This window comes from Aristolochia californica, unplaced genomic scaffold, assembly GCF_029961685.1.
Source record: "Aristolochia californica isolate CCGP_79_NKW_82.1479 unplaced genomic scaffold, dmAriCali1.0.hap1 SCAF_9, whole genome shotgun sequence".
NCBI lineage: Eukaryota > Viridiplantae > Streptophyta > Magnoliopsida > Piperales > Aristolochiaceae > Aristolochia > Aristolochia californica.
In genome coordinates, this window is record NW_027182290.1 from 2,479,146 (window position 1) to 2,501,932 (window position 22,787).

General features: G+C 42.3%; 2 protein-coding genes and 1 long non-coding RNA gene across 4 annotated transcripts; 2 read left to right on the forward strand and 1 right to left on the reverse strand.

Moving 5' to 3' along the window:
- Nucleotides 1–595: 595 nt before the first annotated feature.
- Nucleotides 596–7,944, reverse strand: LOC137941680 (ABC transporter B family member 19-like). The gene is made up of 10 exons (XM_068787186.1): nucleotides 7,389–7,944; nucleotides 7,192–7,246; nucleotides 6,660–6,835; nucleotides 6,218–6,418; nucleotides 5,754–6,013; nucleotides 5,100–5,416; nucleotides 4,777–5,000; nucleotides 3,337–4,162; nucleotides 3,011–3,252; nucleotides 596–2,138 (listed from the first exon to the last, which is right to left on the reverse strand). Exons 1-10 carry the CDS (start codon nucleotides 7,632–7,634, stop codon nucleotides 930–932), a joined length of 3,756 nt encoding a protein of 1,251 aa, XP_068643287.1. The 5' UTR covers nucleotides 7,635–7,944; the 3' UTR covers nucleotides 596–929.
- A 3,045-nt stretch (nucleotides 7,945–10,989) lies between these two features.
- LOC137942153 (uncharacterized) lies at nucleotides 10,990–13,251 on the forward strand. The gene is made up of 3 exons (XR_011110483.1): nucleotides 10,990–11,529; nucleotides 11,599–11,904; nucleotides 12,128–13,251. It is a non-coding gene; the product is annotated as an uncharacterized lncRNA (long non-coding RNA).
- Nucleotides 13,252–16,423: 3,172 nt separating this feature from the next.
- Nucleotides 16,424–18,479, forward strand: LOC137940047 (tubulin alpha chain-like). Of its 2 annotated transcripts, XM_068784962.1 has the most exons (5): nucleotides 16,424–16,630; nucleotides 16,784–17,018; nucleotides 17,110–17,480; nucleotides 17,572–18,032; nucleotides 18,115–18,479. In XM_068784962.1, the coding sequence occupies exons 1-5, from the start codon at nucleotides 16,538–16,540 to the stop codon at nucleotides 18,233–18,235; spliced, it is 1,281 nt and encodes a 426-aa protein (XP_068641063.1). In that variant the 5' UTR covers nucleotides 16,424–16,537; the 3' UTR covers nucleotides 18,236–18,479. The 2 variants fall into 2 exon arrangements, with proteins under 2 accessions (XP_068641063.1, XP_068641062.1); XM_068784961.1 differs by having other exon boundaries at nucleotides 16,426–16,630; nucleotides 17,572–18,479.
- Nucleotides 18,480–22,787: the final 4,308 nt, after the last annotated feature.

A 22,787-nucleotide genomic window follows, 5' to 3' on the forward strand; every position in this document is an offset into this window, starting at 1 on the left:
CTTGGCCTGAGTCAAGGAGACTCAGCCGCACAAGGGTGAGTCTGACCCTAGTCCAACTCGTCCCTGGGCAGACTCAAGTGAAAATAGATAATCCAATTCCTAGAGGTGGTAATCGATTGCCTTGATTAATTAGGGTTCACTAGAATTGATTAAGAACGTAGTTAAAGAGCATTTAGGAAGAACTAATGAATCAAGACGGCGAGTAGCCACCCTAGGACCCTAGAACGGGATAAGTAGGGATGGCATCCGGCCAAACTGGTTTGGCTTGAGCCCAAACTTGAAATAAGGCTCGTTAAGTATATTCCAATTTTAGACTCCTACTCTGAGTTTGAAGTATTCAGATCAAACCAAGCTCAAAACATAAACAGGTTCAAGTAGGATCCACTATAAGAAAGAAAAGTCTGCTCTGGCTTGGGCTCATAAGTTTGAGGAGCAATACAAAAACATATGGATGGGTTTCTAGATGAAGGCCCGTTAGAAAGCAAATAACGGGCCAAAGTGGGCCTTAGGGGCAAACAATAAAACATAACCAACAGCCCATACTTTTTTCGGATGTTTTTTATATGCAAAAAAATTTGTCCAAGACCTGATCACGTCACAGGGTAGCGTTTAATAATTAACGAGCAAAATGGGTAAAATGAAGAACAGTAATCAGTGGATGGCATAAGTGGCCCAAATGATAAATCTGCTCCCATGCATCCACATATCATCCGCCTCCACTCGCTCTCTGCGAATACAGGAGAAGTTACAGAAACATAGGAAATGGCGCGATGGACGTGGTGTGACATTTAAATACATTCACGTAGATCAGATAAACTAACTCTTCCCCAAGTCGCAAATATCTACAGACATCACCATTTCCTCCGCTGGCCTCGCAAACCGATACCATGTCGCAAAAATCGCTAATCCGATTCATGCACTATAACCCGTCAAATGTGGTGGTGCTGGAGCTGCAGAAGCCGCGAGTATGCACCGTCCGGCCGACTCACCAGCTCGGAATGGCTACCCTGCTCCACGATCCGCCCCTCCTGCACCACCCCAATGCTGTCCACGCCTCTGATGGTCGACAGCCGGTGGGCGACCAGCACCGTCGTGCGCCCCCGCATGAGCCTCTCCAGGGCTTCTTGCAACACGCACTCCGATTCCGCGTCCAACGCGCTGGTCGCCTCGTCCAGTAACAAAATCGCGGGGTCCTTCAACACCGCCCTCGCGACCGCGATCCTCTGCTTCTGACCCCCAGATAGTTGCACCCCTCTTTCCCCCACCGGCGTCTTGTACCCGTCCGGCAGCGCGCTGACGAAGCCGTGCACGTTGGCGGTCCGAGCGGCGTCCATCACCTCCGCCTCTGTCGCCCCTTCCTTTCCGTAGGCGATGTTGTCAAAGATGCTTGCGGCGAACAAAGCGGGCTCTTGCTGCACTAATCCGATCTTCATGCGGAGGGATTTTAGGTTCAGTCGTCGTATGTCTTTCCCGTCAATGCATACCTTTCCGGCAGTCGGATCGTAGAACCTCTCGATCAAGGTGATGACGGAGCTCTTGCCGGAGCCGCTCGCGCCGACGAGGGCCTGACTCTGTCCGGCCCGGATTCGGAGGTTGAGGTCTTTGAATACGGGGACATCTGGGCGGGATGGGTACGAGAACTCAACGTGGCGCAAGTCTATCTCGCCTCGGACCGACTCGACCGGTTCGGTGTCAGGGTCGTCCGGGTCGATCTTCGTGTGCCGGTCCAGGATGGAGAAGACGGAGCTAACTGCCTCGCCGCCTCGGACGATCTCGGGGGCGAGGCTGACCGTCTCGGCTACGGAGTTGGCGGTGATCACGAGGACGACGAAGACTTTGATGACCTTGGAGAAGGTGGAGGCGCCGTGAGCGACGAGACGGGCGCCGTACCAGAGGATGAGGGCCTCGGACGCGTAAAGAGCGAGCTGAGAAAAACCGAAGAGGAAGCCCGCGGACTGGCTGCGACGGAGGCTTCGCTTCTGGGGGACCCGGAGCTCGTGTCGGAAGAGTGAGAGGATCTTGTCCTGGGCATTGAAGGCGGCCACGGTGCGGATGTTGCTGACGCCCTCCCCTGCGATCATGCTCGTCTTCGCGTGCGCTTTTGCAGTGTCTCCGGCGAACCCCTTCAGAGAGAGTTGCTGCGAAGAAGATGGCAAAACAGATTTTTGAAAATATATTCGTAATGAAAATCATGTTATGTGAATGAATTACCGTATACAAAGACCGTGCAGGGGAATTCAAGTCACAGGAAGTAATAACAGTACGAAGCAAGCTGAAAAGAAAAGTGAAATACTATAGATCACGGGAATCATCTCTCTGAAACACTCGTACGGCATATCATCTCCCTTCTCCTCCCGGGGTCGTAAAGCCTGCCAAAAGCATACTTCCCGCACGATCATCATGATCTTGATCGTCCAACTTTGTCTGGGTCTCCAGACTCCGGTTCCTGCTCTCATGGTACACACGAGAGACGATACAGACACAGGGATAGGTCCGGTAAAACATTTAAAACCCACCGGTAAAACAAAATCGTATCTATGAAGGCGCATCCCATAACTGTTTTAGGTCTACTTCTCTCCGCCATGGCAACGGAATATCTCGAGATATACGCGGTATTCGCCGCCGTAACTAGACGCTCGACGATCAAGAAGGTTGTGTCGTTTTCTGCTGTGAACTAAGTGTCCAGAGCTAAAGCTTCAGATCAGAAGCACGCAGGCAAGACGACAAAATTTAGGGACCCGCCAGGTTGACGAGCGGAAGACCAAGAATAGCAAATGGGAATACTTCCTATTTCTGAAAATACCCTTCACTCATGTAAAAAATCTCAGTCCAATCTCCAACTCGAGAACTAAACAACAGGCTCCCCACTGCGCCAAAATCAACCACGAACTATGGAGATTTTTAATGCAATTTCAGTTTGTTCCTTGCGAACAACTGACGAGATTTACTGCCTTGACGATTGATGAGAAAGAACAGGGGAGCAGTAGATTTTAATGGATAATGTTTTTACCTGGGCGAAGTTGGCGAGCACTAGCAGAGGGAAGGTTGCAAGAATAAGGAGAGAAACCCGCCATTCAACAATGAAGGCGACAATGAAAGAAGTGAGAAGGGAGGTCATGTTCTGCAAAATCACGGAAATCCTTTCTGCTATAGCGGACTTCACATCTGCAGCATCAGTCGCTAACCGAGCGGTAACAAGGCTAGAGTTGTTCTCCTCCTCATCAAACCAACCCACTTCATTCCGCAGAATCGCTGCAGATATTAGTTAGAAGTTTATAGTTAGAAAAGTTCAGAAAAAAAGTATAAATTATTTTTCAAATTAAGAATAAACTGCACCTGCAAGCATCATCCTCCTCACTCTTGTTGTGAGGTTTTCTCCCATAATACTGAAGAAATAATGCTGCACGAGATAGGCGACGACAGCATAGAGCCCTGCGCCAATATAGATGAATACGAATTCCCTCGTCTTTCTTTCCATCACATTCGGATCAGGATAGTAGAAGACTTCTATCATGTTGCTCATGACTAATGCGAACGTGGGGCCTATAAAACCAGAAAGCACAGAACCCACGGCGCCAAGGATGGCATAGGGCCACTCGGGGGCATTTAGCTTCAAAAGCCGGCAGAAATATCGATCCGGGGCCGGATGCTTCCTCTCAGTGTCAGCATTTGAGATCATCTCTATCCGACCATCTGCTCCTGAGCTATACTGGTAAGACAAGTTCCTCAAACTTCCTGACCTGAGGCTAAGTGATTTAGTAGAGAGTGAGTGGCTTAGACGTGATGAACGGGATCTATGGGTAGATGGGATAGCAAAGTCTCTGTTTCTAGCCATTTCCTGGAATCGAATCAACGACGCATAAGCCCCGGAAGTCCCTTTAGCTATCAGTTCTTCATGCGTCCCAGTCTCCACGACCTGGCCTTGTTGAATTACAGCAATGGTATCAACATTTCTGATGGTGGTAAGGCGATGGGCGACAACAACAGTCGTTCTGCCAACCATCAAACGGTCTAGAGCTTCTTGGACAATACTCTCAGAGCCTGCATCAAGAGCACTGGTGGCTTCATCAAGGAGGAGGATTTTTGGGTTCTTCAGCATTGCTCTAGCAATAGCAATTCGCTGCTTCTGTCCACCAGAGAGTTGAACACCTCTCTCACCAACCTGGATTTTTAATTTATACAAAAGTTATATCCGTAACAAAGCTAGAGGACCCAAATTGCAAGTTTTTTGACAATTTATCATAGAATGCTGTTGACTGTGCTTCTGCCTGCTAGTAGTATGCTATTTTTATAGTGAGCCAGCTTCACAGTTGAAGGAGAAGAAAAGAGAAAGCATCAAAATCAAAGCTGATATATCGTGTAATTAAGGTCTTTTCACATGTTTACACTCAAGTATAGTTTGTATTTTCCTCCATAATAAGTCATTCTGTTGTGAATCTTTTAAATCACTGGAAAAAAAGATTAAACTATAGTAGAAACTGAAGAAAGAATCAGTAATTATAAGTCAAATTTTAGTATAAATATGGTTTACTCCTTCCAAAGCAACATCTTAAGAAACCAGTTGCTAACAAGTCAAAGAACAATAACAGTTGAAACCATCCATGAGATAAGGTTGAAGCTGCCACTCAGTCATATCAAATTTAAAATTTTATTCAGGTAAGCTCTATTATTTTTTAGTAATAATGTTATCCATCATTTCTAAAAAAGGTGAGCTCCATAAAGTTAGAAATCTGAACCCATCAATTCCTTCTCAGAAAAGAGGGAAAAAAAGTATACCTGTGTATTGTAGCCATTCGGAAGCAGAGTGATAAAGCTATGAGCATTTGCAGCAGTTGCTGCAACTTCAACTTCAGCCATAGTAGCATCTGGCTTTCCATAAAGTATGTTTTCAAGTATGGTAGTTGCAAAAAGAGCGGGCTCTTGATTCACCAGACCAATTTGATCTCTTAACCATCGCAATTTAAGCTTCTTTATATCTACGTTGTCCAGAAGTACCTGACCTGTACATCAGTCAGAGAAGCAATTACCAAAGAGAGAGAGTCAGGAGACCAATCTTTATTACCAATTAATATTTTATTGATCTTCAGCTAGTTATTTACCCTGATTAGGATCATAGAACCTTTCAATTAGAGCGACAACAGTGCTCTTTCCAGATCCACTGCCTCCAACAACTGCAACTGTCTTCCCTGAGGGGAAAAAGATGGAAAAATTTCGGAAGATGATTACATCTGGACGAGATGGATAACTAAACGTGACATCTTTGAATTCTATGTTTCCATGGACCTCAGTGAGACACTTCACATCCAAGGGGTCCTGGATTATAGAGGGCTTCTGATTGATTATTTCCATCAGCTTATATCCAGCTGCTTTCCCTTTGCTAAATGCTCCCAGATTTGAAAAAGATTGTCCCAAACTCCTGCAGAACAGAGAAATAGTAAGGTTATTTCAGACAACCTTTAAGAGAAGAATTACCTTCTAAATAAATACTTGCAACCATCCAAAACAGATTAATTCCACACCAAAATTAGTTAAGTTCAACAAATTAAATGGTAGGAGATCTAAAAGACAATCTCCTTTTATTATTGTTAAATTGGGTCCAAGGCCTTATCCCAAAAACGACTCTGACTAGTGACTTAGGAAACCTCTTATGCCAACTAATAAACTCAAATTCTTTTATCTCACTAATCCATTATCTTTTAATAAACGCATCAGAAACCACTAGTAATAGCTAATATACAGCAGTAGATTCTTACATGCCCCCAACGATAGCAGAGAAGATTGCTGTAAATGCCTTCCCACCATCCGTCTGGCCATTGCGGATGAAAACACCAGCATACCAAAAAACGAGGGCCCATGACATACATGCAATCCCATAAGTACATCCTATGCCCAGCCCTTTCGCCATCCCTGCCTTGTAGCCGAGCTTCAAAGTGTTCTGTATAGCTTCAGAATAAGAATTCAAGGCCTTGCTCTCACCCACGAATGAATAAACCGTCCGCACTTGTGCAATAGCCTGATAAGAAGTAATACAAGAGTAAATGTAAACGCAGAACAGAGTCAGAGCGTACAGTTACAATTCCCCCAATAGGTCATAGGAGAAGCTCCTGCTAGTTTAGTCCTTTCAAGACACAATAAAGTTGGGCAGTAATACCGCAACAGAAGTGAAGATAGCACAGGAAAATTTCCGTCAAACGCGTTTCGTACGAAGACTGATCACCTGTTCAGCGATTATTCCAGCATTCGCGTAGGACTCTCGGCTTTTGGACGTGAGACCAGTGAGAGTGTAAGCGTAAAGACCTCCGGCGAAAGCGATCCCCGGAATGACGGCGACGCTCAGCAGCGCCAGCTTCCACGCAGAGACGAAACCCACGACTAAACCCGCCAAGAACGTGGACAGATAATGAATGAAGTTTCCCACCTACAGAGGCAAACGAATCAGAAGGCTCACAGTAGACATAAAACAAGCGACTTGCTAACATACGCCTCCGCTTGAGCTGACGCGACGGCGTCCGTGAATGTGACAGGAGATTATATTAGTGGGTTCCACACTATCAGTAATCATAGATGAAGCTTGCAACGGGAACGACAATGGGAGCTCGGCATTAGATTGCTACAGAGAAAGGAGACGAGAGAACAGACAGAATAACGAGACGGCAAACCTTCTCGCTGATCGCATCTTGAACAAGGAGTGTGTCCGTGGAGACGCTGAAAACGATATCTCCCGTCCTCGCGTCAGTGTCGAAGAAGCCCACATCTTGTTTCAAAACTGCGTCCAAATACTTTTTTCTTAGTGTACTGACCTGCCTCTCACCCGTATACATCCAACAAGCTATCTCTGCAACAAGAAAGGGCAAAAAAGAAGCCATTGAATTATCTGCAGAAATAATCTATTTTGGAGGCGATATACAGAAGAAAAAGCATTATGAAGGAGGCTTCTAGTGAAAAGAATAAATAAAAGAAATAAGATCTGTTGCAGACATGGCTGTCTGAAACAAGAATAGTTCAAACGAAACTTGCAACTGGAGGAATGCTCGATCAATGGCTTCTCCGCAAGAGATTATTCGAGAGACTCACACGACACGCGTCTCATGTCGGCCACTAAAAGAACTTCTCCGAGCAGAAACCACCCGTGCTTTAGCAAAAGGAGAGAAAAAGCACAAAAAAGAGGAGACGAAAAGAGAAAAAGCTCACCTGCGTAGGACGAGAAACACACAACTAGCCCAAGGTAGACGAAATACAACGCATACTGCAACGAAGAAACCACACACAGATCTGAGCGACAAGTAATTGAAAATACAAAAACAAATATTCGATTTTTTTTCCATTCTATTTTTCTCATCAACATTTCAGAAAGTGGACGACATGATTCGGCCAATCAGGCCACAAACCTTGGAAACTTCATCCGTCATCTTTTTCAAATCCGACTGGTTTTTCCCAAACCCGTTCACCAAATCTCCAAACAAGAGGAAAAAAACCGGCATCGCGGTGCCGTGAATCACAGCTCCCAAACTCCCCGTAACCATAAAAATCCAATCGTACTTGTCCGCAAACGAGAACAACTTATAGAACGGCAGACTCTGCTCTTTCTTCTTCTCTGCATCCTGCACGGGCTTCGCCTCACCACCTTCCGCCATTGTACCCTCCAAAACCTCCTTGTCCAACTCAACTCACAATGCTCCAATTCAAACGCACGAACAATACCCCGAGGCAACCACTTATTCCACCTCCATCAAACCAGACGCACGAGCTCGTGCACTCAAAAGAGATCTAAAAATACTCTCCTCTCCATATTCTCAGCGTCTTTCCTCATCATCCTCCGCCATTAGAACTGAGATGGAAGCATTTGGGCTCAGAGAACTCACAAGTATCTGCGGGGTTGATCAGTCCGAGACGGGTCTCCGGAGCACCGATCGCAAGAAGTAAAGAGGGGAATGACTTGGGATCATAGAGAGTGAGCAAACGAGGAAATAAAGCATGGGATAAATTTGTAGGGGAAGATTTAACTCGACGTGGGGTAAGGCGTGGTAACTCCGGTTAGATGGAATCTGCTCTCAGGAGTCGTTTGCGTCGTTTTCCACGCGGTAAAAGAAAAAAACACTAAATAATGACTGTAATGAAATAACTATTAATCGCTTTAACCTCCATTTTTTAATCATTCGAATTAATTACAACTCTCTTCTTTTCATAATAGAAACCGGAAGTGAATAAAAGCTTGGGGTTCGGTTCATGCTTCGTCGGACCGGGCCGACCTTCCTACTCGGGAATCGCCCGATCACGTGTAAAAAGAAACGTATGACCGAATACCAAGTCAAACTGGATCTCACAGTACAAGGGTTAGGCGTGACAAAAAGTAGGTCTAGTTTCACCCTTGACCTGACCCATTTAGTATTGAAACCGAGTCAACTAGGTGCCTCTATTTAACCCAACCAATAGCCACTTGTTAGGGTGATACACATGGGGCATCTCTATTTAACCTAAAGTTTTAAACGTTACATGTTAGTTAATGTCTAATGAACATATTATCACATGTGTCTCCTTAAAAATCCGAGACGTGAACGTTAATTCTGTCTCTTCCCGGGCGTTTAAAATATGGTTTCACAACCTGCTTAGGTTGACTCAAATGTAAGAACTCCAATTTTGACTCCCGTAATTTGACTCATGTCCCCAAGAAAATTGACCCAACTCGAGCTGGATTTATCGGACCAAACCGAACAAAGAAAAAAACAAAAAACCAGTATACCATTAATAAACCGTTGAATATTCGTAAAAACTATTACCAGAGAAATAATGAGGTAAAAAAAGGTGAATTCCCAAAAGTGCCCTAACCTGCCCTTCCGGGGAACAACGACAGCAAGAGCAGGACAATAAGGGTACTAGAGTAAATTCATACACTTGTTTTGAGTTGGAATTCAAGAAAGCAGTAAATTTTCCAGGAACGAAGGAATTCTGCAGTTTGGACAGCAATTGGCAAGGAAGAGAGGTCTCTGATACAGTCTCACTGTTCTACTCACCCCATGCTCTGACATGGATGCCCAGCTTCCTATTTGCGAGAGGGTGAGGTTGGAGCTGTAGCGGGACAGTGGTCAGTGACGTCCTCAAAGCCTGTCCGTCCTGCTCCACTGCCTCAATTTCTTTCAGAGTTTAGATAATTGACTTACACTGTTGTTGACCTTTCTAGCCTTCTTCAAAGGTTCTAATTAAGGGTGACTTCGAATCTAGCCGGCTCGTGAGCTGTATATTTCGAGCTCGAGCCGAGCTCGAACTCCGGGATGGGCTCGTTTACATTAACGAGTCGAGCTCGAGCAGAGCCCGGTTCGGGTCGTCGGCTCGCAAGCGGACTCGTTAATATAACGAGCAATTCGGGGATCGGGGATCAGGAGACCTCTTCGATTTGGGAAATTTCTCTGCGAAACCCATACCTCCGTCAGCCATTTCCATGCCGTTTCAATGTGATTTCTTGCGGAAATCGATGTCCATCGACAGGTATTCAGGGGAAATGGGGGATTTGGTCTTCAAATCCCTCGTTCTCCCTCTCCCTCTTCGATTCCTCGATTTATTCCTCTACGATTTCTGTCTTCCTTCCTCAAAGATTTCTTCCTCTTCTTCCTCTTCGATTTCTTCATCCAAGTTTTTCCTCGCCGACGAGACGAAATCGACGGTCCGACGGAAGGAGGTAAGATTTTTATTTAATCTTTCTGTTTTTTTTTTCGTCGCCGAGCTAACCTAAAAAATCTCTAACTCTCTCTTCATTTCTCAGCAGTGCTCCTTCATTATTGGAAAGTTTTTTTGGATATCCGAACGGCACACTCTGTTTCTGTAAGCAAACTCAACTCTGTTTTTTTGCTTTCCCGATATTTCCAGCTGACAGTTCAAAGTACACTCGGGAAGAAATCATTGTAAGAAAACTGGAATGAATTTTATTTCATGATTTTGAGTGTTGATACTGTTTGATTTTTTGAAACGGTGAGTTCTTGATTTAAGGGTAGAATGTAAAAAGATCATTTTATACAGATTGTATAAGGTTGACCTATTTTATTCTCTTAATTTTTTTTTTTTGCTTGAGTGTGCCATCAATTGCATTCTAGTTGGCTGAGAGCCAGGAAACTTCATACTGAGCTAACATTCAAGAAGGAAAGGAAGGGTGGGGGAGAAAAATCCCCCACCTTGTCATTTGTTATATTTTTGTATATCTCAGAATGACTTACTAAGCTCAATTGCTATAATGTTTGGAAAATGGTTGGTTGGTTGTCAATGATTTTTTTGCTCAAATTCCATTGTTCTTCATAAATGAATTTATTATTCTAAACTTTCAAATATTTTTATGTTGTGTGATCTTGTTTCTTTTTTGCCTTCTTATTTTTAGGTGTCTGGGCTCTTATAAAATTTTGTACGTTTATCATATATTTCAGCAATAAACAACAATGGTATTCAAATTGTTACTTGATATATTTTAGCAATAGAATTTTATTTCATGATTTTGAGTGTTAGTAACATATTCTGTTTAATAATAATCTATTATAGTTAATTGAATCAGGAGCTTTCTTAATTGCATCCAACTTCTCTTTATTATAAAAAAGAATAAAAAAATTTAGTTTTTGTCCTTCTTTCTTAATTCTCATTGAACTTATATCTACTGTTGTTCTTGGTATAGTGGGGTATTGAGGTTGAATTTCATTTTTTTTTCATTTTTATAATTAATTTCTTGGTATTGAGGTTGAATTTCATCAGAATATTAGAAGAGAATGTTGGTATGCTTATTTCCTTATCTTAGAAGTTTTTAAATTTATATATATAAAAAGGATCGATATATTGGACTGGAAACTATTGGGTGCAGGGCTACTGGCTCAAAGAGACCCCGCTGCATTGAAAGACAAGGGTCGTTCCCGATTGTCACAATTTTATGTAAAATGTATGTATAATTTTATATATAATTAATTTGATACATATTTTTTGAAAATTTTTAAATGTATGTTGAGGTTCGAGTTCAGCTCGAAGCTCGGCTCGAGCTCGGTTAAGATTTTTGGGCTCGAGCTCGATAACAATTTTAGGCTCGAGACGAGGCGAGGCTCGAACATAGGCAGGTTCGGGCTCGGCTCGATGCCCCCCCCCCCTTCTCCGTACCCTTCTCCGTACGATTCTTTTTTATCTTTTTACCAGGTGTTTGGATTCGATGAAGCAGGTTAAAAAAATTTAAATCTTCTGCGACCCTTTACCGCATGAACTGAAATCTGCTTTTAAGTTGTCTGCTCATTTTTTCATGGAAGACGAACATCTTCACGGTGGGACTGGTTGTTGGTTTGCTCTAATTGAGCGGCCAAGTTTTTACGGGGGCTTTGCTACAGCAGAAGAAGTGAATGGGATTAGAAACGAGGTTGAGTTGATGCGGGTGTCGCAGCTCGTATCTGTTGGAGTAAATGCACTGCACCTGAATGAGAAAACGTCTCTGAGAAGAAAGCTCCACGGCGAGGGTCTATCGAACGAGAAGAGGACACATGAGATGTTTGTGTAGGCCATGTGCATCTTTTCTAGGTAAGAAAATAACAAATGAGAAAAAAACTAAGGGTCCAATGATGATTGATTGTATTCGTATTTTAATAGGAGAATTTGGACCACTGAGGTGACAAGAGAAGAGGACTTTCCTGCGATAAATCTCTCGAATATCTCATCCGGATTGGGAATTTGCGTTTGTGATGATGATAACAGGGAGGGATTTGAAGTGGAACACCCGACTGAAGTGATCACGGGACCCATTTTTGTGAGGATACATGCGGCAGGCAGCGTGGTTCTATTATCTCAAATGGGGTCTCATGATTTTCTTTGACAGCAAATTTCACCTCAAACGTGATGTCTCAACTCTCCTACATAACCATTGAAGAATCCAAATACATGAATTCTTATCTCGAGGTCAGCTCTTCAGTGCTGCAGACTGAACAACCCAAAGTGACTCTTGTCTGCATGCATTTATAAATAAGCTATTCTGTGCAAGAATTTTATCTTGAGTTTCACATATTCTTCTTATATTCATTTATTTAAATAATTTTTTCTCCATCTCTTTGTGAGCCATGCCCTTCAATAGATAGATTCACTCTGATATGTGGATAACACAGTTCTCTATCTATTCATTCAGCTCACTGATTTCCTATGAAGGTGATGGTTATGGAGATACATGCTGAGCTGAAGAACCATATCTTTGACCAAGCACTGGTATGGATTTGAATTTGATTGTTTTATTGCTGCTCATGTTTCTCTAGTTTTTAATTGAATACCATTGATTTCTTCTATAAACCCTCCCCAAATGTCAACTTAGTTTCATTGATTAGGCTGTGATGAAGATTGATGGGGAACAGCCTACCATACTGAGAGGCCAAGTGGCCTAAGCTTCCTTATAGTCTCTTTGCATTCCTTGTTTCAGCTCAATAACATCATCCCATCAAATATTTCCAACCCAACACACTCAATCAAGTATTTTACAGGTCAATTGAGATATCTTTCCCTGTTTATTCTATCTAAGATACATTGATTAGGCTGTGACGAAGATTGATGGGGAACAGCTTTCCATACTGATAGGCCAAGAGGCCTCAACTTCGTTATAGTCACTTTGCATTCCTTGTTTCAGCTCAATAATTGATCAATAATAAATGAAATAAATAGAAAGCTTGCAGAGGGACAGAGAACCTGGCTGTTTTTTGTTAAAAATGACCTCAAAAGGTCCCACAGTCATCTGTGGTCTCGACTTGTTCTTTAACTGCTAAAGGATACAAGTACAAAGCTTGCCTTCATGTTATAGGTGAGAACCCAGAGCCACCCTACTTAAGGGGGCCTGGGCTAGGAGCGGTAGATCTGAGTGACACCCCTTAATCTTGATTCAACTAATTACTCTCACATGATTATGATTTAATTAACGTGCTCCTCAGCTGCTTAGTGTGAGAGAGAGCTAAACTTTTGGGTCTGTTTGGAACCCAGTGAAAAAGAAAAGAAAATGAAAATTTGACCATTATTATTTCCAAAAATAGTTAGTGAAAATGAGATCTCAGAAAACCGACCCTTTACAGTCAAGATTAAGGGAACGCAGAGCAGGTACAAACTGGAAAACAACCAGTGTTCTTGGGCTGACCGTGATTTTTATTAATGAAAATGGACGGCCAGGATGAGCTGTGACAAGGTTAGCTAGGGTGTAAAGGGTGGAGGTGAGGTCTGGTGATCATTGAACAGATTAGTCTACTTGTTTGTCGTTTGGGTATGGACATGGAAAAAGAGGGTAATCAGCTTTTGAACATGCTTAGATTAATCCTAAATTAATGGCATGTTTAGAATAGTGATTATGTGGTCTAAGGCTTAGCTTAGTTTTGGATTCGGTTTCATGGTTGGGTTCAGTGGGGGACATGGTTTACATTTTTTGGTCAGGCTGGTAGGGTTTGGGACTTGATAAGGGACCACGGACTCCCCACGATCGACACAGTCCAGTTCGTTACAATTCGTGAAGCCCATGATATGGTGGGGCCATGTGAAATGATGGTGTGATCCTGCCCGTTGGATGGGTGAACTTTTTATCTGGTCTGACGTGGTTCTCTTGCTTTTTCTATCTTATTTGAAGAAACCAACGTAGCCCGAACTGTAACGCATTGATGTGATTTCTTTTGCTTTTCATAAAGTGGCTTCTTCTTTCATCAATCATAGTCCTAAAAATTCATAAACAAATAAATTGTCATAATATGTATTAATTTTATTATTAAATATTTATTTTTCTTATTCAATATTAATTATTTCAATTTTTAGTTAATTTTGGTTAATTGGCATGAATTTGTTATTGGGCACGAAGAAATACTAAAAAAACCAACAAAATAATATCCAGGAGAATTTATTTTTAATAAAAATAAGTTAATTATTTTTAAAACATTATTAAATAGATATTAATTAAACAATGAAAAGAAATTAATAAATAAAAATCGAAGCGAATTTCCAAACGCCACGCCCTGAAAAGAATTCCGACAGAGAAGCACTCATGAGAATCTGGAAATTCGAAGGCCCAGAAACTCACATGCAGACCAAGCCGAAAACCGTCACGTCCGCAACTTTTGGTCGGCCCACAGTTTTTTCTTATTTTCTTCAGGTTCAATTGTAATCATCGCATGACTTGATTAAATTCCCGTGAAATGATTCTTCCTTGAACGCAGTGGACCCACCCAGGAGCAAGCTCGTTCGATCTCTGTTGGTCGGCCTCACTTTCGTGCTTGGGTAGTAAAAGGTTTTTTTTGTAATTTAATAATGCTCGTGCTGTGGTAGCCTGCGCGCTAGCAAATCTTCATGAAGGAGCATGAATTATGATCTTAAAAAAATCTGTTTTAGTTATGTTAACACATAGTTATGCATTTGTTTAGCTGAATAAATTGACCTAAAGTAGATGGGCCAAATGGGTGTGTGGGCCCAAAGTCAGTTGTCTCCCATGTGCCAAGCAAGAGAAGTGACTTAGCGGTCGGGCCCACAAGACATGCCTTGACGTGTCCCGTCCATCAATCAACCACGTGCTCCCAGCTGTCTTCGTCTTCCTCGCGCTACGCACAGGCGCTGTGGCACTCCTGCCGACTGGGCCCACCATCTTTGGCCATTGCGATTTCTTATATATAAATTCCTATTTAACACTGTTAAATTGAATCTTACCAAAAACAATTTACCGAACCCGAACCCCAGTGCGGAGGCGGAGCCGGGCAACTTGGCGACGATGGCGATGTTGTCGATGATAGTGCTGACGAACGAGGTGGGTTCCTGTTGCACCGACCCGATCTTGAGGTGGACGGATTTTAGGTTCAGTCGTTGGATATCCTTCCCGTCGATACAGACCTCCCCGGCAGTTCGGTCGTAGAACGTCCCGATCAAGGAGATGATGGTGTTCTTGCCGGATCCACGTGCTCCGGCGAGGGCCTGGCTGTGTCCCTCCTGGATTGGGATGTTGAGATATTTGAATATGGGCACGTCTGGAAGGTACGAGACGTGGACGTGGACGACGCGAAGGTTTATCTCGCCCGGGACCGACTCGACCGGTTCGGCTTGGGAGTTCTCCTGGTCGATCTTGGTCCACGGGTCAAGGAAAGAGATGACTGAGCTAATGTATAAAACTAGAAAATTAATTAATTAAAATTTTATTTAGTTAATATACTATTTCTATATTATATTATTATAAATATAAGGTAATAAAGTGTGTACAGATAAATAAGATTTAAAATACTAAAATATTTTTTTCAATTGATAATGAGAGGTGATAAATAGGTAAAAATCTATTTTTAATTAATTGATATATAAAAAATATATTTATTATTATAAAAAAGGTAATAAAATATGTACCAACAAATAAGATTTTTAAAAACTAAATTAATTTGTTACAAAATATTGAATTAAATTAAATAATATATAATGTAAGGTATTAATGACTATGAAAATAGATTTTTAAATAAATAATATTCAAATTATAAAAAAATTATTATATTAAATTGAAGGTAATAAAAAGAAATGTGTAAGATTTTAAAACCAAAAATTAATATTTTTACAATATTTTGTTATTTATAAAATAACTTAAATCAATAACAAAAAACATGAGAAAAAATACAAGTATGTTATGTTTTAGTCCTGGGTTAAGTACTTATGTCTTCCGCTCCTAACAGACCTGTCTTTTGTGTAGCATTGGCTAGGTGATTAACATGTTAACATGGCACATGATCATATGTGATTATGACATAACATCTTACATTGATAATGACATGGCAATTCAATGATGTGTCAAGTGACACAGTGTTAAACTCTTTGGGTGATGGTGTGGCATGTGACATGGCACCATGCAAGCAGTTAAAACTAATGTGTCGTCTTAGACCTGTTAAAATGGGGGTATTTTTTATATTAAGTTTGTAAGCTGGTTATTTGTGTTAATATTTGTACAAAAATGGGTAATATAATAAAATTCCCAAGAAATAATGGTTCACAAGATAGGCAACGAAAGTATAGAGCCCCTGAGCCAGTGTAGATATATAAGAATTCCCTGGCCTTCTTTTCCATTTCATTCTGATCCACTCCACTTGGATTTGGATTTATGTCCGTGGGCTTTGAATTTTTAAATATTTCAGTATTGAGAGAGAGAGAGAGAGAGAGCGAGGAGGTCAATGGGTAAAGCCCACTAGAATCCAACAGCAATAAAAGACAAAAACGATTACGCTCCCTAACGCGTTTGAACTTGAGCCAGAGAACGAATACTTCTGCCGCCTTTATATTCGAATTTCAAAATTCGAATGCGAACAACAGAAAAGCGCCAACGGCCTGTTTCAGCGCCTTCACCTCCTTGAATTTCAAATGAAACCAATCCCTGTGTAACACTTGTCCATTTCGAACGGTTACTTTGCCCTCCCTTCATTCTATAATAGATCGTCTTCCCTCTTTCTCTCCGTATAATTTCTGCTCATTTACTTTCGCTAAAGGCGTCTTTGCATACGTCTTTGCGAGAACCTTTCTTCGCCTCCCTACTCCCAGCAAATCTCCGTTCTTGTCATCGAAGATGAGAGAGTGCATTTCGATCCACATTGGGCAGGCTGGAATCCAGGTCGGGAATGCTTGTTGGGAGCTTTATTGCTTGGAACATGGCATTCAGGTTAGTCCAAATAAGCTCTGGAGAATCGTGTATATTTTTTTCATTTTATGCGTGTCTTCATTTTTTGAAGATGCCACTGTTGTAAGAACGGTTTCCCGCTTGACTGATCTTGGATTCGTTATATTGGCCTTGTTTCTATGTTTTTGGTTTTAGCCTGATGGGCAAATGCCCGGTGATAAAACTGTGGGCGGTGGAGACGACGCTTTCAACACGTTCTTCAGCGAGACCGGAGCTGGGAAACATGTCCCGCGCGCTGTTTTCTTGGACCTGGAACCAACTGTGATCGATGAAGTTCGCACAGGAACCTACCGTCAACTGTTCCACCCCGAGCAGCTCATTAGCGGGAAAGAGGACGCTGCCAATAACTTCGCCAGAGGACATTATACCAGTAAGAAAGAACATTTGACCTTTTCCAATCTCCTATCGTTAATTGTTTCAGATTTGGATTGTGGTAGACTCATGGTTTCTCCTGTTCGCAGTTGGGAAAGAGATTGTTGATCTATGTCTTGACCGGATCCGGAAGCTTGCTGATAACTGTACGGGCCTGCAAGGTTTCCTTGTTTTTCATGCCGTAGGCGGTGGGACTGGTTCGGGGCTTGGATCTCTATTGTTAGAAAGGCTGTCCGTTGATTACGGAAAGAAATCCAAGCTCGGTTTCACCGTTTATCCTTCACCTCAGGTTTCAACCTCTGTTGTTGAACCTTACAACAGTGTTCTGTCGACGCACTCTCTTCTTGAACACACTGATGTCTCTGTTCTCCTCGACAATGAAGCCATCTATGATATCTGCCGAAGATCTTTGGACATTGAACGGCCCACTTACACCAATCTTAACAGATTGGTTTCACAGGTGAACAAAACAATCTTTCCCGTTTGGGTTCTTGAACACAGTTTTTTTTTTTTTTTCTTCTTTCAAATTAAGTTGCTCTCATCTTCTCCAGGTTATCTCCTCTTTGACGGCTTCCCTTCGTTTTGATGGAGCACTCAATGTGGATGTCACAGAGTTTCAAACCAATCTGGTCCCATACCCGCGTATTCATTTCATGCTTTCATCTTATGCACCAGTAATCTCTGCAGAGAAGGCTTACCACGAGCAACTTTCAGTTGCGGAAATTACCAACAGTGCCTTTGAGCCCTCCTCTATGATGGCCAAATGTGATCCTCGTCATGGGAAGTACATGGCTTGCTGTTTGATGTACAGGGGAGATGTGGTTCCGAAAGATGTGAACGCAGCTGTGGCTACTATCAAGACGAAGAGGACCATCCAATTTGTGGACTGGTGCCCCACCGGTTTCAAGTGTGGGATCAATTACCAGCCTCCTACTGTTGTTCCAGGTGGGGATTTGGCCAAGGTTCAGAGGGCAGTCTGTATGATCTCAAACTCTACTAGTGTGGCCGAGGTGTTCTCAAGGATAGATCACAAGTTTGATCTTATGTATTCTAAGAGGGCATTTGTGCATTGGTATGTGGGTGAAGGAATGGAGGAAGGAGAGTTTTCGGAAGCCAGGGAAGATTTGGCCGCACTCGAGAAGGATTATGAAGAAGTTGGAGCTGAATCTGCCGAGGCTGACGATGATGAAGGAGACGAGTATTAGAGAGCTTTAGGTTCGCTTTTAGAGCAGCTGGTTTATTGACCATCATATCCAAACCAATGCCCTCATTGGTTTGACAGGTCAATGTGTCTGTTTTTTCTTGAATTTAAGATAGTTATGTGTTTCGTGTAAGGTCTCAACTGATGTTTTTCAGAAACCTAATGCTTAAAATTTAATTGAGTAAGTATTAGTATGATCCTTAATTGTCTTTCTGTTTCATAGAAATTGTTCAGTTTAACGTGAGCATTTGAGGCACCTCCTCTGCAAAGTTAACAGGGTAAGCATATGCTATTGTGCTGAAGAAATAGCTGTATTTCGATTTCAATTGCAGGTTGCTTTTAAGCACAGAATGAAATCGACTAGCCAAGTCAATAAATGGTATTTACCTTGCAGACTCGACCAGGATTTTGAAGTGCTGCAAATTGAGACATGGTCAGACTCACACCAATTTTCTGCTACTCCCAAAGATGCAACTTGATACTCCCAAAGATAATCAAGAGATGCCCCAAAATCCTGATATCAGCTGAGTTTGCTAGTTTTGGGTATGAAAAAACCAGCAAAGGTGGTTGGGGAAAGCTACCTCCCCTTTACAAAATTCAATGTTCAGTGGAGCTGTTCAGCCTCCAGCAACATCTGCCACTTGGGCTAACCCTTATCAACAACACCCAAACACAGTTCTCTTTCACTCCAAAAATGTCTTGATCACCAAAGTCATCCAAATTTATTGATGGATTATAGTTGGTGAACAATATGGATTATAGTCATGACACATATGGCCAATTAATGAGTGTCATTATTCCAAAAGGACTTTCCTTATGTAATGAGTCAAAGATTCAAACCGAAAGGAAAATCTTCTAGGCAACAAAAAAAGGAATTGAGAGAATTTTGTGAGCAGTTTGTACAACTTTTGGAAATTCCTCTTCAAGGCAGAAAAATAACAAGTCTTTATGTCCCAAAAATGATGAATACAAAAATTATCTCAATAAATTTCATAGTCCTTCACTTAGCGGAGGTTTTTATTTGTAGGTTAGATGAGGTGGTTCAACCAAACATATTTTCATAACCATCAACCAGTTTTTTATTTTAGGTGGCATTTCTCTTTGATTTGATCTCTCTTGTGGCCCATGCAATCGGCTTTTTCATGACCATCAACCAGTCCTTGATTTTTAGTAATTGATCTCGATTTTGATCAAAACCTTGATTTTGGCCATCAACTGGCAATCTTGAACTTTGATCAATGTCAATGATCTGGATCGACGATTGAGCTTTGATTTTAAGAATTACTTTGATTTTAGCCATTTGATTGACTATTTCATTAAACTTTCATTCTTTGATTGCAAAGATGTTTGATTTTCACCATCGGTTTATTATTTCCCTTCAAAGATGTTTGATTGTTAATTGACATCCGATGATGATATGGATTCCTTATTATGATAATTGAATTTTCATGTCTATGATCACTCGTATTCACATGCAATAATGCCTATGTACACTACTATTCAAATTAAAGAATCGACGCTTGATTGGTCTGTTCATTCTTGTTCGGAATCTTTTTCCCTAAACCATATCTTAATCCATATCGATCTTCGTTACCTTCTTTATTAATCAAACAACCCTGATCTTCGCCACTGCTGAGTGGATCCCTGCCTTGTCACGGCTTTGAATATTCTGTAATTCCTCACAAGCTACGGCACCATAGAGACCGGAAGAATCAAGCAGCACAGCCGTCCAAAACTCTCCTTAGACGGCCGCACAGAAAGGAAAAAGCTCTCCCCCCAGGTCTCCATCGCCGAAATTGCCCATGGCGTGTCGCACAGCCCAGTGCTCGACGTGTAACATTCCATAACTACTGATAATCTCGCGAATACGTCTATGGTTTCACATCATAGATCGTCAAATCTACCCCTTAATCCACTCTTCTCTAACTACACATCTTTTCGCCGTCAAAAGATTCCTGCAACTCACGTCGCTGCTCGATGACAGCCCCACCGCTGACCCACCAAATATTTCTGTACCGAGCCATTTGTCTCACGCTCTCGCGGTGGCCCCGTCGAAGACCCCCATTTTTTGCCACAAGGAAGCGAGGGAGTTCCCCGTCTTGTCCTCGTCAGATGCTCCGGAGGCCTGGACCTGGACACCCCCCTTTTTTGCAGGGATAAATTCAGAAAATCTCTTTTATCAGCTGAAAGAAACTCAGTAAGATTCTTCATTCTATACCTGTTAAAAACTTTCTTTTTCTTTAATTCTTTTCGCTTTGAACACTGCAAGCAGAAGCTGTCATCGCGTCGTCGTGGATTTTGCTGTGCTTACAGAAGAGAATTCGAATGCGACTGCGACTCTGGTCGATTCCCCATCGATGCGAGGATATATACCAAGGGCGGAATCAGCCACAGAAATGGGGCATCAATGCAGCGGCACTGGACAGGGACGTCTGCCGAACACCTTGGTATCCGTCTTCCTCCTCGTCCGCCTTTCTTCGTGTTTTTTTTTTTTTTTAATATTCTCGAGCTTGACTTTAGGGTAAGCTTCAATTAAGCGCTTCCGCTGTGGAATACCGGATTTGACACTACCCCGCGGAAGATGAAAGGACAGCCGTTGGATTCCCGGCTTCTGCGCTTGTGGGCCCAGATCGAACTCTGTCACATTCTAGGCGATGGTAGCTTTGAAAGCTACGATCGTGGTGGGCCCGTGTTATCCTAACCAATGACTTTGATAAAAAGTTTCGACCTCTGTATCGCTGTCAGAAAGGACTTTCACAAGGCTGTATCTGGTGTCCGGTATCCCGTACCTGTTACCGACATACCGTATCACAAACGGTTTGTGGTTTTTTTGAATACTTCCGATCCGATATGTGTCACTATACCGCCCAATACGGTCTTTAAATAATGATATATTTATGATTAATAAAATTTAATTAATCATTCTTAAATTCAAGCACCCAACAAAAGAAGAAGGATTTGCAAAATCAAGTCTTAGATATGGTTAAGGTCTAATCAGCTTCAATAAACAACTCGAGAGCCATAATTGATTAATCTACCCGCTAACCAAAGTTAATTAATCCACTCTTAAAGTCTAAGCTGTACTTAATTTATGGTTTGGATTTCCATATTAGAGGTCTTATCATCAAGAATCACGATCAAAGGTTCGAATCAGTCACTCAATCTCAATCGTACAAATGGTTTGAAGTCGACACATGTCACATTTGTCACCCTCCCGTGACATTCATTTATTTGTACAAAAAATTCAAAGTAAGGATTTGTTCTTAGAACATAAAATTTTAATTATTATTTTTACAACGTTAGGTTGCTAAGCATTAATCTTCAACGCTCACCAAATGTTAGGCATGGACGTATCGGCCGATACCAAATAAGACGATACACTCACTTTTCCAAATTGCAGTTAGCCAACTCTAACATGCGCTGGGGCGTGTCGACGGCACCGACCACACGAGGGATCAGCAACTTTCTCCTCCTCCAATAGTGCGCCACATGACACCCTCCCTCGTCTTTAGGCCCATCATCGGACACGTGTAAGTCTGCCATTCGCCTTTTTCGAGCCTCGTTTCAACTTGATTTGGAATTATTTAAAGAGGGTTAGTGCACGCGAGAATCTTTTTTGGTTGGGTGGCGTATTGCTTCGTTTCGAAGTTGGGCTCTCCAAAACCTCTTTTCTTTAATCCCCTTTTTTAAAAGTTAAAGAATCCCATTAATTTATTTAATCCTTATACTTAGGTCTAGAGCATTGTCGACGGGGATGATGGGTGCACATGTGGTGGGAGTCTATCCTTCTTTAGCCCACTTGCCTCATTTTCTCTTCTCCTCTTGCGATATCTCACGAAAGTCTCAAATTTTAATTAATTAATAATTTATCTCCTTCAAATGATCGCCCCGGCTCCTATATCACTATGACCTTTAAAATCTGATACGAGATCTCATTATATCAAACATCTCGATTTGATGAAGAAAAGTATTAAAACTTTATATACCTACGTGCCATGTTGATCGAGTTATTACGTGGCCACGTGTAGGGAGGTTCTGTCACGACGGCTGGCGCTGAAAAAATCTCGTCCGCGATTGGAGGGCCACGTAATAGAAAAAACATTCTGCAAAATTTTCTGAGAGGAAAGAGACGGCCGTTTGGAAAGCATCGGGGCTTTTTTTGGGGGAAACGCCTCCCACTCGGCTCTCCCCACGTGCGCCGACAACGGCGCGTCTCCCGACGCCAATGTCGTTCCCACAGCGGCGCGTTTACTCACACGCGGCCAGCTTCTATAGGTAATTAAGAACCGAAAAGACCAGAAAAAAAGAAAAAGAAAAAATAACTCGAGTCCATCTATCGAGTACAGGAGAAAAGAGAAACCCGCCCGCACATGCGCCCCACGACTCACGCCGCCGCCGTCTCCGAGACCTAACTCGTCCATCGCTTCACATGATTTACCCACGTGTAATATAACTCGTATCACAGTTATAGCCGTATGATCAACGCCGGCAGTAACACGACCCACGTGGCGTCAACGCGAGAAAGAGCCGTATAGGACCCGGCCATTTGTCTTCACTTAATCTTAT